At 45.1% G+C, this 18,214-nt stretch overlaps 1 protein-coding gene across 5 annotated transcripts in view; it reads left to right on the forward strand.

Annotated features, from left to right (window-relative positions):
• Positions 1–18,214, forward strand: part of OGT (O-linked N-acetylglucosamine (GlcNAc) transferase) — a 323,288-nt gene that overhangs the window by 179,305 nt on the left and 125,769 nt on the right. For all 5 annotated transcript variants that reach the window (XM_029607212.1, XM_029607214.1, XM_029607213.1 and 2 more), the window contains 2 exons: positions 12,992–13,145; positions 13,232–13,333. In XM_029607212.1, the coding sequence (XP_029463072.1) occupies positions 12,992–13,145; positions 13,232–13,333 (256 nt within the window). The remainder of the gene's footprint in view (positions 1–12,991; positions 13,146–13,231; positions 13,334–18,214) is intronic.

The raw sequence follows: 18,214 nt of genomic DNA on the forward strand, positions 1-18,214 counted from the left end.
TCGTGGGCGTCGGCCCGCACGCACTACTCCCAGAACCGGGAACCCCTATACCAAGTCTTTACAATGATGCCAGTCTCGCCCACTCCCCTGTCCCCAGGATTGGGGACCGACTAACGTATTTCTACGCGGAGTGGACACGGATCACCTCGGACCAGTGGGTCCTGGATACCATAAAACACGGCTACGCATTGGAATTTGTCCGCCCCCCGCAGGGAAGGTTCATCTTTTCCCCCTGTGGCTCGGACCTCAAGAGAGGAGCGGTGCTGCTGACTCTGGACAGACTCCGGGAGATAGGCGCTATTGCGCCCGTGCCCTTCGGAGAGGTGGGCTCGGGCCACTATTCCATCTATTTCGTCGTACCAAAGAAGGACGGTTCCTTCCGGCCTATCCTAGACCTCAAGGAAGTCAACAAATCCCTTCGAGTCGTCCGGTTCCGCATGGAAACGCTCCGGTCAGTGATTGCGGCGGTGCATCGGGGGGAGTTCCTCTCCTCCCTGGACTTAACGGAGGCCTACCTGCACATTCCCATCCGCCCGGACCACCACCGTTTCCTTCGTTTCAAAATTCTGGACCAGCATTTTCAGTTCACGGCTCTCCCGTTCGGATTGGAGACGGCGCCGCGCACCTTCACCAAGATCATGGTAGTCGTGGCGGCAGCTCTCCGGAAGGAGGGCATCCTGGTTCATCCTTATCTGGACGATTGGCTCCTCTGGGCGAAGTCATTCGATCATGGACGCTCAGCGGTGACTCGAGTAGTACGGTTTCTACATTCCCTGGGATGGGTAGTGAACTTCTCCAAGAGCTCCCTCATGCCCTCGCAACGCTTGGGTTTTTTTGGGGGCGACCTTCGAAACCCTACTGTGGGCAAAGTTTTTCTGCGCCAGGACAAAGCTCAATCCTTGCGGGATCACACACGACGGTTCTCTGCGTTACCAGAGCCCACCTCCTGGGACTACCTGCAACTCCTGGGAGTGATGGGGTCCACCATCGACCTTGTACCTTGGGCTTTCGCGCACATCAGGACCTTACAGTGGGCACTCCTCTCCCGTTGGAAACCAGTATCGCAGGACTACCAGATGATTCTCCTGCTCCCGCAGAATGCCAGGGACAGTCTGGGCTGGTGGTTGGATCCGCCGAATCTGGCCCGTGGCGTGTCCCTCGATCTGCCAAATTGGGTGGTGGTGACCACCGATGCCAGTCTAGCAGGCTGGGGTGCAGTCTGCGATCGAAGCGCCACGCAGGGGACGTGGTCCACGGTGGAGGCGAAGTGGTCAATCAACCGTCTGGAAACCAGAGCGGTCCGGCTAGCTCTGCGACATTTCCTCCCGCTTCTTCGGAACCGGGAAGTCAGAATCTTATCGGACAACGCTACCACCGTGGCCTACATCAACCGACAAGGAGGCACGCGCAGCCCGCAGGTCGCGCTCGAGGCGGCGCTGCTGATGCAATGGGCGGAGCGTCATCTCGTCCGGCTAGCGGCCTCGCACATCGCCGGTGTGGACAACATCCAGGCGGACTTCCTCAGTCGTCAACTGCTGGACCCCGGAGAGTGGTCTCTCTCCGACAAAGCGATGCAACTCCTCGTCCATCAGTGGGGGGCCCCCCACTTGGATCTGATGGCGTCCGCTCTCAACGCCAAGGCTCCACGCTTCTTCAGTCGCCGGAGAGAGCGCGGCGCGGAGGGAGTGGATGCCCTGGTCCTCCCGTGGCCGCCACATCTTCTGCTCTACGCTTTTCCACCATGGCCCCTGGTGGGCAGGATGCTCCGCAGAATAGAAAGCCATCAGGGGACCGTGGTTTTCGTCGCCCCGGAATGGCCCAGGCGACCCTGGTTTGCGGACCTGCTACAGCTGGTGATCGACGGGCCAATCAGGCTGGGGCACCTCCCCCAGCTCCTACATCAGGGCCCGGTATTTTTCGAGCAGGCAGAACTCTTCTGTCTTGCGGCCTGGCTTTTGTGAGGCGCTGCCTCCGGCGTCGGGGCTACCCGGAGGCGGTAGTATCCACGCTATTGCGGGCACGAAAGACATCGACATCGGCGGCCTATATTCGAGTCTGGAAGGTGTTCGAGCTGTGGTGTACCAGCCAGGCCACGAGACCCGCTAAGGCTTCTGTACCTCAGATCCTTCAGTTTCTACAGGCGGGGGTGGAAAAAGGGCTCGCCTATAATTCACTACGGGTTCAGGTGGCCGCCCTTGGCTCGCTGTTGAGCGATGGGGGCTCTCTTCTACAGTATCCTGACATTGCTCGTTTTCTCAAGGGTGTCAAGCATATGCGTCCTCCGTTACGGGACCCTTGTCCCTCCTGGAGTCTTAACCTGTGCTTCGCTCCCTGTCGGGACCACCGTTCGAGCCACTGCGCAGCGCAACGATAAAGGATCTCACTCTCAAGACTGTATTTCTTGTGGCCATCTGTTCCGCTCGACGCATCTCGGAGCTGCAGGCTCTGTCGTGTAGAGAGCCCTATCTCCGTTTCTCCGACTCTGGAGTTTCGCTTCGCACCGTTCCCTCCTTCCTTCCGAAGGTGGTTTCTGCATTCCATGTGAACCAGACAGTGGAGTTGCCGTCCTTCTCTTCCTCAGAGCCGAAGTCTCTCCGTCTCTTGAATGTCAAGCACACTCTGCGCCTCTATCTGGAGGCTACAAATGAGTTCCGGACCTCTGACCATCTCTTCGTACTCTGGGCCGGTCCTAAGAAGGGGTCTCAGGCCTCGAAGACTACCATTGCCAGATGGCTGAAGGCCGGCATTGCTGCTTCCTACATTGGGTCGGGTTAGACTCCCCCACCCGGAATCGTAGCGCATTCTACACGTTCTCAGGCGGCTTCCTGGGCGGAGGTTCGCTCGGTATCCTCGCAGGAAATTTGTAGGGCAGCCACCTGGAAATCGTTACACACGTTCTCGAGGCACTATCGTCTGCACCTCACCTCTTCGGTCTCTGGACACTTTGGCGAGCAGGTTCTCCGAGCAGGCCTCGCAGGACCCCACCCGATTTAGGGAAGCTTGGGTACATCCCACTGTCTGAACTGATCCAGGTACGTACAGGGAAAAGAAAATTATTACTTACCTGCTAATTTTCGTTCCTGTAGTACCATGGATCAGTCCAGACGCCCACCGCGTTTGGGTTCTTGATCCTGCTCAGCTCTGCGCTACTTCTTGCTCGCAGTGTTCTGTGTCTTCACAGTCGTTTCTTTTCACTGTTTTCCACAGCTCCCTACAAGTTGGTAGGATGTTTGCAGTTACTTGTTGCGGTTACAATTGTTTTCATTATCTGTTTCCACAAACTTGATCCTTCGGGGGTCTCTACTCTGGCTTTGATATACTCGATACTGAACTCCTGCAGAGGGGGTAGTAGTATATATGGATACGCCCCCTCAAAGCTTGTGCTGACTCCATCTGCTGGATTGGGGACATAACCCACTGTCTGGACTGATCCATGGTACTACAGGAACGAAAATTAGCAGGTAAGTAATAATTTTCTTTTATAGTCTGGCGCAGTAGCTGATGCGATTCTTTTTTTTGTTTTGTTTTCAAATTGATTTATTGAAGAAAAATGCAAACCGTACATAGAAGTATAGTAACATAAATCAATTGCATACAGAATGGTTCCCCACAGTTTGAAATACCTCCTACACCCCCAACCTCACAAGACATTTTCTATTACTAAAGATAAACACCTATGAGTGTACACCTTAAGTAGTCTGTAATTGCTATAAGATGAAGAATTCGCAGGTTGCAACTTAGTCTGATCTTTCTTGAAACTTATCCTACCATTCAGATGGAAGATGTTGAATAAACGGGTCCCATACTTTGGCAACTTTCTTTCGGGTTGTGGATATAAGCCATGCACAGTATTCCAATTGTAAGAGAAGGAACATCTCAGATATCCAGAATTCTGTCGTTGGGGAATCCTGAGAAATCCATTTTAACAATATGCCATTTTCTCGCCAGTCCTAGAGCTTTGAGTAGTAGCGAGCGCTCTCTCCCCTTGCTATTATGGTTCTACACCCAGAATTGCCATACCAGCCGATAGAGGGGGCAAGTCATCCAGAACCTGAGCCATATAGTCCCATATCTGAGCCCAGAACTCCTGTATCTGTGGTCAGCTCCATAAGCCATGTGCCAGTGTTTGCCGTAGGATCAAGGCATTTGGGGCAATCAGGACTGGACACAATGCGCATTTGATATGCTCGCAAAGGAGAAATTGTGATTCGATGTATGAAACGCAAGTATTGTTCTCAGGTGTTAGCTGCCGGCATAGCTTTGTGCGACATATGAATTGCTTCTAGATCACGACTCCAGAGATCCGACAGAATTCTCATCCCTCCGTGAGGCATCGTATCATGTAAAAATTTATAAAGAACTGCGAGGGACTGTTTCCGCGATTTAAATAGACGCAGCAATCAATGAAATGGACCAGAGCTTCCAGAGACCTCCCTTGCGCCATAGTTGTTTGTCATGTAGCTTGCTATTTGAAGATAATGGATGAAATCACGAGGGTTCCATGCGAACAAGTCTTGACATTTGGAAAAAGAATATATTTTTAGAGTAGTTGGGTCTAGCAAATCCGCCAGAGTATTAATCCCTTGCTGCCTCAGCGAGTGATAAAAGGAACCACTTTGTCCTGGGAGAAATTTAGGGTTACTTCACAGAGGCAGCAGAAGGGAGGATTTCCAAGAGAGGTTCAATCGATGACATAGGGACCTCCAACCATATCTGCCATAGGAAATCAAGATGATATGCATCTGTGCGAGAAGTTCTTGGAGAGCGGCTTGAAAAATAAACTTCAAGTCCACTGGTTGTGCCAGTCTGTAATCAAGATTAAAATTGGAGAAACAGGAACTGCCATATAACCAGACTCCACTGACAGTAGTTAACATGCCATATTATAAAGAGATATTGGGGAATCCCCACCCACCAAGGGCTACGGGAATCAATTTCTTTAATGCTGTCCGCACTTTCCGTTGGCGCCACATAAAGGCTGTACAGATTTTATGGAGCTTGCGTATATCCGAAGGAGGTATGATTAAGGGCAATAATTGTAAAACATAGAGAATTTTTGGAAGGAGAGCCATCTTGAGCAATGCAATCTTCCCCAACAGTGATAAAGGAAGTTCCATCCAGCTCACGGTTAGTTTCCTAATTTTTTCTATAAGAGGAGGAATATTCAAGGAGTACCAGGGGGCCAGGTTACCCGTGATGTATACTCCCAGATATTTGAGATGCATTGACCCAATGAAGGGGCATATCAGGCCATGGTTTGTAAATGCTGGTGTATGAGGCCCACCAGAGAAGTGGTAGGCTACATGTGATGGGGCTATGGTCTGATTCTTGTAGGTGAGTAAATAGAGATTCAGAAATTAAAAGATAATCTACCCGGGAGCGGGAATCTGAAGCCCAGGCCATTAAAGTGAATACTTTTCTCCCAGGATTGAGCATAAGTTGAAGGGAGTCTCATATGAAGAGTATTCCCTTATGTTGCCCTAGAGGTCTCCCTTGAGATTGAGAGATGCGGTCCAATGTGGGGTCTGCTACACAATTAAAGTCGCTGCCTATCACTATAGGAACTTGGATTAATGATAGTATTTTGGCCACCACCTCAGAGAAAAAGCGGTCATATTTATTTATACTTTTTTATATACCGACATTATATCAGTGATGTCACATCTGTTTACAGAAGAATAGAACTGAAATAAGAGGGGGGTTTCTTATTTTTTTTTTACAGAGAACGTAATAAACATAACTGGTCTGTAACATGGTTAACTAGTAAACGAGCAACGAGTGGAGCAGGGGTCTAACGGGAAGCTTGGAGGGGAATAGGGCTGAGAGTGGGAAGGGTGTTGTGTTATTGGGGGAAGGCTTGTCGAAAGAACCAGGTGTTTAGGTGTTACTTGAAGAGCTGATTGGAGGGTTTAGTTCTCAGTTGTGCTGGAAGGCTGTCCCAGAGTAAAGGCCCAGCTATGGACAGTGCGCGTTCCCTTGTTGTGGTTAGATGAGCTGCTTTTGGGGTGGGGATGGGAAGAAGGCCGGTGTTGGAGGAGCGGAGGTTTCATTGTGATGTGGAAGCATAGGGGAGTACTTAGCCAGTCCAATTTGTCTTCGTGGAGTGTTTTATGGATGATAAGGGCCATTGATTAGGGCCATATACTGAAGCTAATATGGTTAGTTTACCAAAAAGCAAGCCTTCTAATATAATATAGCGCCCAATAGGGACTTCTATAATATTTTATTGTTGAAATGAGACAGATTTATGAATCATTATGGCCACACCTCTGCTATGGGATAACCCATGCGCTACAAAGATCTGATTAAATCCTTTCTTTTTAAGTTTTAAGTGGGCTTGGGCTTTCATATGCATCTCCTGAAGAAAAATTATTGTAATTTTTAGTCTGTTAAGATTCAAGAGCATTTTTTCCCGCTTAACTGGAGTACCCAGTCCTGCTACATTCAATGTTCAATGATTCATTTATCACTATTTAATATTTATGTTCTATTTTCAGACACCTTGTTTAATGTAACGCCTCAACCGCGACTGTTTTTGTTATAATGGAAACCGATTTGATTTGATATTGTATCGAATGTCGGTATATAAAAATTCTAAATAAATAAATAATACATTCCAGGACAGATACTTCACACCTTCAGTCATCTATACAGTAGGACATGAGAATAAACAGTTAACCACATAAGATTCAAACTGTTGCATAGCAATGGTTTTGTATACATTTTACAAAGATTCCATCCTCCATTGTCAAGGAAAGAAATAGTTATAGAGAACTAGATTGCCCTGATAGCTGCCTTTTAGTGTACTCTTTTGTGTTGCCCCATCATTTATACTCTGTAGTTGTGTTATCTTACCCTTCCTTCCTACCCTCCCCCCTCTCCTCCGCCCCCTCTCTTGCATCCTAGTATCGAGGGATTCCATTCCCTTTCTTGAAGATCACTCTGAGAGCATTTGGGTGCCTCTCCTCTAACTTCAGCTAGTTCCTGCTTGTGTCGGGAGTCTGCCCATTTGTAATGTTTTTTTTTTTCTATAACGATTTAGATAACATGTCTACTATAAAGTAGGCACAAAAACCTGCGATAACTTGGAGGATAAACTACCAGTAGATAAACATTTGAACTTTGATATAATATCAACTAGTTGGCTAACCAGTACATAGAATTTTAAACTTGCTATCCACTATAGGGCAGAGAACATGGTCCTGAGTTCGGGTCCTCAGCTGGGATCTATAAGAGGCTAAGAGCCAATAAGCCGCTGTTAATGTTCAATGGCATGACCTGTTATGGGTCAGGCAGCATGGTGCCTTGTAGACAACTTTCCACTTCTTTAGGAGTTTAAAAAAATTTGCATCCCTCATCAGTCCAGACTTTTAATTTTAAGGGGTAGAGAAGAGCAAATTTGGTTTTCCGATTTACCAAAGTTGTACAGACAGGGGCAAACGCACACTGTCGCTGTGACACATTGGCGGAAAAATTGAGCTTCCTCCCATCGTGTAGAAGTTCCTTTTTCTTGTGGTAAGCTTGCAAAATTTGTACTTTGTGTACATAATTTAATTTTTGCGACCACTACCCAGGGCGATTTCCTTCCTGTTTGTTGTGCCCCGATGCGATGCGAGCTCTCTACTTTAATCTGGCCCACCAGCTCGGGAAGGCCCAACTCGGTCTGTAGCCATTTTTCAAATAGGGAGAGTAAATGATTGTCCAGGATTTGTTCATCTAACCCCACGAAGCGCAGGTTTGCCTGGTGCAATCTATTCTCTAGATCTTCAATTTGTTTCGTGTGCTGCTATTATTTTCTCTAATTTCGCCACCTTAACTTGGAGCGCCAAGGAGTCTTCGACCACGTGGACACGGCCCTCCATGACCTCCTTGCACGTGTTTCGACTAGCATGGTGAGGACTTCAGCGATTTGGGAGGAGATTTCATTGAATTTGGGGCTTAAAGCGGCTACTACTGCTGCTGTTATCGATACCGTTGAGGACTCAGTACTTGCGATTTCAGGTCTGGTTTGTAGTGCGGTGGCCATCTTTGCCTCGGGCTTAGCTTGCTTGTCCTTCTCCTTCCGTGGCGGGCGGGTTGTCATGCCGTCTCGGGTAAGTTGCTGTACCGGCAATTTTACCCTCTTAATGTAGAGAAATAATTGAGAACCACTCGGGGGTGATTTTCATCAGAATCCGCCACATTATATTTTTCAATCAGCTGTACTTCAATAACTAGCAGAATGTCATATAATCACGTTATAATGCTAGAGTTATTCTCCTGAGGTTGGCTTCAACCCCCTTCTCTCTGTTATATCTCTCTACTTTGATTATCTGTCTCTTCATTTCCAATTCCAAGTTATTCACCCTTGTTATAATGTAACTTTTACCTTCTGCTCCTAATCTGTCTCCTCTTTTGAGGTTTGACTAGTTACTGTTAATGTACTATCGTTCTATGTAAACCGAGTTGATTTGATCTGTATCAAGAAAATCAGTATATAAAATCCCTAAATAAAATAAATAAATTATGGGTTTTATAAGAGAGGCACCCGGAGCGCGAGGTGGATGTGTCCCCTCCGCATCACATGATCTCGCTGATGCAATCTTTAATGCTTGGAAGGCTGCTTCACACTCTGGCATCCAGGAAATTGTTCGTGGTAATTTTTTAGCCAAGTCAACCAGGGGCTTGGCTGTTGTGTTGTACTGGGGCACCAACTTTCTGTAGGACCTTGCTGACCCTAGGAAGGCCAGTATTTGCTTTTTAGTTTGGGGAGTGGGCCAACTTTGGATTGCTTCTACTTTAGCTGGTTCAGGCTTTTTAACTGACCACTTCCCACTCTGTATCCTAACTACTGATCTTCTGCCATTCCCACCTGGCATTTGCTGGGCTTAATGGTCAGGCTGGCTTCCCAGACCCAGTCTAATACACAAGTTAAATAGGTCAGATGGTTGTTCCATGTCTGACTGTACGCAGCAATGTCATCAAGATGGACTCCAGGAACATGCTAGGGTCTATCTAGCAGCTGGTTTACCATCTGGAACATATTAGGGGCATTTTTCATTCCAAAAGGCGTTTCAGTAAATGCAGATTGTTCCTGAACTGCAGTTGTTAGGGGAATCTGCCAGTACCCACAGATACTGTCCATAGTGGTTAGATACTGAGCCTCAGCTAAATTGGCTAGCAGTTAATCCATCTGGGGTATTATATATGCATTAGATAAAGTACATTCATTAAATTTCCTGTAGCCCACACAAGAAGCTGGTTGTGCCATCTTTCTTAAGAGCAAGAGCTACAGGAGAAGCCCAAGGGCTGAGATTGCTTTATAACATTTGAAGCTAGCATCTCATCAGTCTCTTGCCTCATGTACTTCTCAACTTAAGCAGATACTTGATAAGCACTCTTCATTGTGGTTTGACTACTGGTTATCTACATTGTGCATAGCAAAGTAAGCAAATCCTGATTTAGTAGAAAATACATCAGCATATGTTTGCAATACTGCTTCCAGATGTTTGTGTTAATTGCTTTTCCAGAACAACGTGTTGTATAGATCCTTCAGTTAGTGTCTTTTCTAGGAGATCTGGTAAGGACTTGCTATCCTGACACTTCTCTGGTGGACAATCCAGGACACTACAGACCAGTTAGCTTGTTGTATTCAGTGCCAGGAAAAATAGTGGAAAGTGTTCTAAATATCAAAATTACAGAACATATAGAAAGACATGGTTTAATGGAACAAAGTCAGCATGGCTTTACCCAAGGCAAGTCTTGCCTCACAAATCAGCTTCACTTTATTGAAGGAGTTAATAAACATGTAGATAAAGGTGAGCCGGTAGATGTAGTGTATTTGGATTTTCAGATGGCGTTTGACAAAGTTCCTCATGAGAGGCTTCTAGGAAAAGTAAAAAGTCATGGGACAGGTGACTATGTCCTTTCGTGGATTACAAACTGGCTAAAAGACAGGAAACAAGAGTAGGATTACCGTAAATGGACAATTTTCTCAGTGGACCCAAAAAGCAAACCAGAAGCCGATCCAAGATGGCTGTATAGCGAATAGAAGAAATGAGATCGGTATATGGAAACCTTTTATTCTGACAATAATTGAGCCAGACTCTGGCCAGGTTTCGCTCTTTTCTAAAGAGCTGCCTCAGGGGCTGTATATGTCAGCAGGGTTGAAATTGAAAGGTTTGATTCCCACTCTGTATGTCAAGCTATATAATTGAAGTGTTAATATTCAGTCTGAATCCTCAGCATGAAGCTGCTTTATGTAATCCGGACTATAGAGCTGATCCTCTGGCTGGAATATCTTAATCACAATCACTTTATTTATTTATTTAACATTTCTTTTATACCGATATCCATTCGCACATCGTATCGGTTCACAGTGAACAAAAAACCATTGGGCAGTGCCTGTACATATAACATATAACAGATAACATAATATAATATGATGAACTAGGCAACATATAAATAAATTTTTGGGAGGAGCCCTTACATATAACAGGCATCAATGGGTAGATGCTATGGAATATAACTATAACTATATACATGAAAGTGCAAAGTACAAAATCATCAGACATAAAGGCGTTCATACCAAGATATCAGTATAACATTCATAGGGGGGTTTTATGTAATAGGGGGTGAGATGGAGTAGGCTTGCTGAAAGAGCCATGTTTTAAGTTTCTTTTTGAAAGTGGGGGTATAGGTCTCTATGCGGATATCATGGGGCAGTGAGTTCCATATGGTGGGACCAGGATTGTCATTACCGTGATTAACCAGACTACATAGAGAAAACTGTCGAGATGCAGACACGGAGTTTATTTGCTAGTAATTTTCTCAGTGGAAGGGAGTCGGCAGTGGAGTGCCTCAGGAATCTGTATTGGGACCCGTACTTTTCAATATATTTATAAATGATCTGAAAAGGAATACGACAAGTGAGGTAATCAAATTTGCAGATGATACAAAATTATTCAGAGTAGTTAAATCACAAGCAGAATGTGATAAATTGCAGGAAGACCTTGTGAAGCTGGAAAATTGGGCATCCAAATGGCAGATGAGATTTAATGTGGATAAGTGCAGGGTGATGTATATAGGGGAAAAAAAAACCCATGCTATAGTTACACAATGTTAGGTTCCATATTAGGAGCTACCACCCAAGAAAGAGATCTAGGTGTCATAGTGGATAACACATTGAAATCGTCTGTTTAATGTGCTGCGGCAGTCAAGAAAGCAAACAATGTTGGGAATTATTAGAAAGGGAATGGTGAATAAAACGGAAAATATCATGCCATGTAACGCTCCATGGTGAGACCGCACCTTGAATACTGTGTACAATTCTGGTCGCCGCATCTCAAAAAAGATATAGTTGCGATGGAGAAGGTACAGAGAAGGGCAAGCAACAATGATAAAGGGGATGGAACAGCTCTCCTATGAGGAAAGACTAAAGAGGTTAGGACTGTTCAACTTGGAGAAGAGATGGCTGAGGGGGCATATGATAGAGGTGTTTAAAATCATGAGAGTAAATGTGAACAGTTATTTATTCTTTTGGATAATAGGACGACTAGGGGGCACTCCATGAAGTTAGCATGTGGCACATTTAAAACTAATCGGAGAAAGTTTTTTTTCACTTAATGCACAATTAAACTCTGGAATTTGCCAGGGGATGTAGTTAGTGTAGTTATGTAGCTGGGTTTAGAAAAGGATTGGAGAAGTCCATTACTTGCTATTAATGGAGTTGACTTAGAAAATAGCCACTGCTATTACTAGCAACAGTGGCATGGAATAGACTTAGTTTTTGGGTACTTGCCAGGTTCTTGTAGCCTGGATTGGCCACAGTTGGAAACAGGATGCTGGGCTTGATGGACACTTGGTCTGACCCAGTATGGCATGTTCTTATGAGACAGACAGGAACAGAACCAGTCAAGAGTCTTTCCTGATAGACCACAAGTCAGAAAATAAGAATGTTGTGGTCAATGGTGTCAAAGGCCTATGAAATGTCAAGCAAGACAAGAAATTGATGACCATTATCTATTCCTCTTCTGATGCTATCAGTTAAAGAAAGCAGAAGTTCAGTGCTCATGGCATGTCTGAACCCGAATTGATGCAGATCGAGAATTTCAAATTTTTCGAGATCTGATATTTCTTAAAGAACTGCAGCCTCAAGAATTTTTGAAAAGAAAGGAAGAGAAGAGTTAGGTCTATAATCGTTTGGGTCAGAGGGATCAAGGTTGCATTTCTTCAAGAGTGAACAAACTACAGCGTTCTAAGACTATTAGGAACAACACCTTCTGCTAGAGTTAAGTTGATTAATTGAGCAAAGATAGGCCTTGAAGAGTGCTGTTAACAGATTGCTCTAAGGACACACAGTTACATTCGAATTGGAGATGGTTACTAACTTCCTTGGAAGAAGCGTAATCAGAGGAGTCCCAGGTAGATAAAAATTGAACAGGGAAATTAAGAAACCAGTCTGGGACAGTCAGAAAATAGAGGCAGAGTTTCTCAATTTTTAGGTTGAAATGAATGAGAAGATTCTGCTGAAAGAGACTCACTCATGTGAGGAGCTAGTTGAAGATTTTGAATTTGTCATCTGCTTAACAATTGCAAAAAAAATTTGGGGGGAAAGCTTTTTCAATTAATGGACCAGAGATGTGGAACAGGCTACCCTTGGAATTGGTAGCCTGTATGGTATGTAAAATGACAAGGTTTTCAGGAAAACAAAATTAAAAATATTTTTTCTTGCAGGCTTTATCAGGAATTGATGTACAATAGTATATGATTGGGGTATTATCATGCTGTTGTATTTTAATTGTATGTTTTAATGTTTTAATTTTGTAGGTATTTTGCTACTCTCACTGAACTATGGGGATTTTGCGGGTTATAAAAATTAAAAAATTAAATAGCATATTCTCCTCCTAGAGAGGGTATTGATTTAGAGTTCTGTGATCTTTATATCCGTTAAGTAGCATATGCATCCTGGAGATCATTTTCTAATCTTTAGTGATGTTTTTATTTAATTCAGAATCAGCCCCACATTCGCAGATGCCTATTCCAACATGGGAAATACTTTAAAGGAGATGCAAGATGTGCAGGGGGCGTTGCAGTGCTACACACGAGCCATTCAGATAAATCCTGCTTTTGCTGATGCTCACAGTAACTTGGCTTCTATTCATAAGGTACCGAAATGTATATAATTCATAATCTATAGGGCTTTGTCTGTTATATTTTGTATGTTGATGTTGATGTGGTGTGTTTTTTCCAGGATTCAGGAAATATACCAGAAGCCATTGCTTCTTACCGTACTGCTCTGAAATTGAAGCCAGACTTCCCTGATGCTTACTGCAACTTGGCTCACTGCCTCCAGGTAAAAATTTTTTAAAAAGGCAAAAGGGACTGAATTGTTAAATAGCTGTTCATGAAACACTGCTTCTGTGCTTGGTTTGACATTTAATCAGCATTCATAGCTGGTCAGCAGTAGCACTGAGCCCAATTTTAGTATTCAGCCATTTAATACACGGTATGTCTGCCTTTTGGGATTTGTCATTGAAATCCAAAGCCACATGCTAGCAAGTAAAAAACAAAAAAAAAAAACCTCTTTGGAGAAAAAAATCTTCATTATTTTGAGATTTCTGAATGGACTCACCTGGCTATGCAAATTTCTCTCACGGGTTACATATAGGAAAAGTTTGCCTTCCAGAACTTAAGCTGGAAATATGCTGAAGCACTACTAACAACTTAATGTAGGGATTAAGCAGTTTAAGGGAAAGTTCTTGAGAAACATTTGTCAGTGCTTGAGGATAGCTACCTGCAGGACATACATAAAAAAAAAAGGGGGGGCGCTAGAGAGCAGCGCAACAAGATGGCCGCCTGATTTGACTGCTCCTCCTAACCCCTGGATATAAGGGACATTTTAAGCAGCAGCTACAGTCCCTGAAGCGCAAAAACAGAGGAAAAGGTTGCAGGACTCGTACAAGATGGCAGCTGGAAAAAAAACCACGGACTTAAAATAGTTTGCGATTAGTAAAGTTGCGGGGGAACTTCTACTGGATGTAGCTGAAGGCCCCAGACCATGAGGGCTTGGCTAACGATCCCAGCACAGAGTCTGCGAGTAGCGCGGTCTTAGCGCTCTCAACTCCGCAATCTGAATTTCTGACCCGCTCAGAGATGAGGAACTGATTTATAGAGCTGCAAGCCGATCTTAAAACCCACAAGGCGGACATCGTGGCATCCATTACAAATATAAGGGAAGACCTGGATGCATTAGGTCACCGGGTAGACGACATGGATGCGTGTCTGGACGGACAAGAAGCCTTAACAGATTCGCTATCCACTCAAAATAAACGGTTAACCTCGGAGCTGGAAAAGTTATCTGAAAAGGTGGAGGATTTGGAAAATCGATCGCGGAGGGCGAACCTCCGCCTTAGAGGCATACCGGAGTCTGACCAATATTTAGATTGTATGGCTACCGCTAAGGCTATTTGTCAGCATATCCTATCCACCAACAAATCTTTCAGCAGGGGATCGTGACCTCACCGAGATTGATCTTGAGCGCGCTCATAGGGCCCTTGGCCCTAGAAGGGACAGTCAACCTCGGGATATTATAATTAAATTTCACCATTTTCGCATTAAAGAGGGAGTATTAAAAGCGGCGAGAGCGCAACAACTGGTGAAATTGCAGAATCTGGAGATCTCAGTTTTTAATGACTTAGCGCCGACAACCTTACAAAAACACCATCAGTTGAGAGAAGTGACCACAGCCCTTCAAAATGACATCGGATACCGCTGGGCGTTTCCATTCGCTCTTCTCTTCCAACGCAAAGGCATTACCTATCGTATTAAAAGCATGTCAGACGCCGTTGAAAGCTTCAAGCAAGCAGGACTGGAAGCACCTTTCTTAGACTCAGCACCTCGGTAACATGGGCCTGGGACATCGAAGACTTCAAAATGGCGCCGCCCAGGATCCGGACTGGGCAGACTATGCCGGCAGCAATCACAGTCAGCGGTTTCACCGGCCGGCCTGGGCTGAAAGCATAGACAGTGTCCAGGGAGGGATCTCTCCTCCATGTTTGCAGACCAGATTGAGGAATACTCGGCAGCTGGCTTAGTCTTTGCCAGGTTTGCAGCTTCTTGGGGCGTAACTGCTTACAGACGATTTTATGGGCTTAATGTCGTTTCCTGTTACCTTAGTTAATGTTTGCGGATGTTCATCTCGGGGGGGGGGGGGGGTGTTATTTTAGGGGCTTGAGTTGACTGTACGGCACCTCCATGGCAGAAGATTTTTGGTCATACACCTGTCTGTTGTTTCTCATTTTTTATGCATTTTCTCACTACTATTGTGGGTTTTTGCTTATAAGTATTTCCAGTTTTTCTAGTAAGCTGTACAATGTCTTACCCGCTTTGGACTACGATGTCTTTATAATGTGGAACATTTTTTTGCTATCTTTCTCATGGTTAAAATAATTTCTTTAAATGTTAAAGGCCTTAATACCTATAAGAAGCGTTTCCTCCTTAGGAAAGAACTTATATATCTCAAAGCGGATGTCGCTTTAATACAAGAAACTCATCTTAAACGCAGATATAGCCACCTGCTGGGTTGTAAGGAGTTTCCATATGTCTACGCGGCTGCCAGCGGGGTAAAGCATAAGTATACAGGGACGGGAATCCTACTCTTCTCAAATGGTTTTTGATGTGCTGTCACATGTCGAGGACCCGGCCGGTAGGTTCTTACTACTTAAGATCCAGGTGGGAACTCAAGTTTACACTCTGGTGTCTCTCTATGCCCCCAATAAAGATCAGAGTGCATTTTTCACGGCACTACAGGGTCTCCCCCCCTAATCGTGGGGGGTGACTTCAATTTAACTCTAAATCGGGATCTGGATAATTCACAGACTCAGGGGGCATCTCAGCAAACCCTTCGGTCCCAATTACAGGACCTTTTGCATGACTGGCAGCTGGTAGACGTATGGAGGAACAGGTATCCACATTCACACTCCTATACCTTTTACTCACCTCCGCATGCTAGCTACTCACGTATCGACTACTTCTTGGTAGATAAACGATTGAGCAATCAAGTTACCTGTCCTGTTATAGAACCAATTACCTGGTCCGACCATGCCCCTATTAGTATAGAAGTCAATCTAGGAGTCAGAGATACTGGTTCAACCCTTCGACTGCAACCAAAATCAATCCAATAGGCTCTCGCCTCAGACCCCCCAAATCTCGCCATCCCTGCTATCCGCCATAGATACACTAAGGCCTAAAGATTACCACACCCAACAACTCCAGACCACGCCAACGCTCTAAACTCCAAAGGATGCAAGGATACGCAATACCCTGCTTACCCCACAGCCCATACATTAGGATGAAAGCCCCAATGCAACAGCAACACAAACCTTACAGAAATCTCATTCCGGTCATGACATCCCCTCTTATCCAATTCCTGGGGCTCGCTTTATTCACTATAACTCTATTTAACGCTCAATCGATTACCAAAAAAACCCACATCCTACATGACCTCCTGCTTGACTCCAAACCAGACATCTGTGCAATCACAGAGACCTGGCTAAAGCCAACAGAGACAGTCCTAATAAATCAACTTCCCACACAAATATGACATCTTTTCAATTCCTCGACTAAAGAAAAGAGGGGGAGGACTTCTCCTGGCAGCCAAAAAAGGTCTTAACCTCACTCTACAACCTATCAACTCAATTCCCAAACTAGAGGTAGGCCTGTTCAAATCCAAATCCCTCCAAATTCTCCTCTTATACGCACCCCCCCCCCCCCCCCCCCCCCCGGATTGCTAGACTGGGATGCCTCACCTTTAGTAGAAATCATAGCTAAATACCTAACCCTGGACTCACCAGCCATCATTCTTGGGGACTTTAATATACACATCGACGCTAACCCTTTATCTTCTAACTGCGAAGCACTTCTATCTTCCCTCACGGACATGGGCTTCACTCAACTCATCAACCATCCCACACATAAGGCAGGTCATACACTTGACCTCATCTTCACAAATGCCAGCCTCATACAACTCTCACCACCTTTATGCCTACCAGTACCATGGTCAGACCATTTTATGATTACATCCACTCTCAAAACGACAACGAGACCTCCTGCCCCGCCCCCCCACCCCGCTCACCACCCTGCACTATAGGAAATCCTGCCCATCAAAAGCCCTCAGCAATTCTCTGATCAAAGAACTTCCCAATCTGGATCTTTTAAACCCCAATACAGCCATACTCTCCTGGCAAAATATCACGGAAAACATAGCTAATAAACTATGCCCAACTTCAACAAAGAATATCAACCCTACTCAGAAAAACAAACAACCATGGTTCACAAAGGAGCTCCACTCGTTAAAACAAAGCCTGAGACAAAAAGAAAAGTTATGGCGGATCTCCCCCAACCCCCATTCTCTAGCCATATACAAAACCGCGCTCCACTACTACTGAACTGCGACTCTACGATCAAAGAGAGAATTCTACGCCCACCGTATCCATATGATTTTCGATGCCAAAGCGCTCTTCTCTTACGTCTCGGATCTCACTAAATCTACCACCTCATCAATCCCGGATGATCTAGCCCAATCAAAAGCCAATGATTTGGCCATCTTCTTCCAGAATAAAATCTCCAACACGCTGGCCAGATTACCCTCTAAACCTAACACACCATCTTCAGTACCTGCCCACCACCACAACTCGGATGCAGTGTTGGATTCCTTTGAGCCCACTTACACCACAGAGGTTGAAACTCTGCTAAAAAGAATGAAACCCTCCACTCACCCGCTTGACCAAATTCCATCCAAATTACTGCTTCAAGTACAGGAGTCCATTTCCAAACATCTAGCAGATATCATAAACTGCTCTCTCTCACAGGGAATCTTCCCGGACGCTCTCAAATTAGCTACCCTTAAACCCATACTTAAAAAACCTAACCTGGACCCGGACGACCCCAGTAATTATCGACCAATATCCAACCTGCCATTCTTAGCCAAGACCATGGAGAAAGTGGTAAATAATCAATTAACAAATTACTTGGAAGAACATAAAATTCTCCACCCATCGCATCGCAATATGGATTCCGGAAAGAACACAGCACTGAATCCCTCCTCATCTCACTTTTAGATCAGGCATACCTGGGCCTTGATAAAGGACGCTCCTTCCTGCTAGCTCTTCTCGATATTTCCGCAGCGTTCGACACTGTAAACCACGCCTGTCTATTAAACCGTCTATCAGTTATA

The sequence above is a fragment of the Rhinatrema bivittatum genome, chromosome 6, assembly GCF_901001135.1.
Source record: "Rhinatrema bivittatum chromosome 6, aRhiBiv1.1, whole genome shotgun sequence".
Classification (NCBI taxonomy): domain Eukaryota; kingdom Metazoa; phylum Chordata; class Amphibia; order Gymnophiona; family Rhinatrematidae; genus Rhinatrema; species Rhinatrema bivittatum.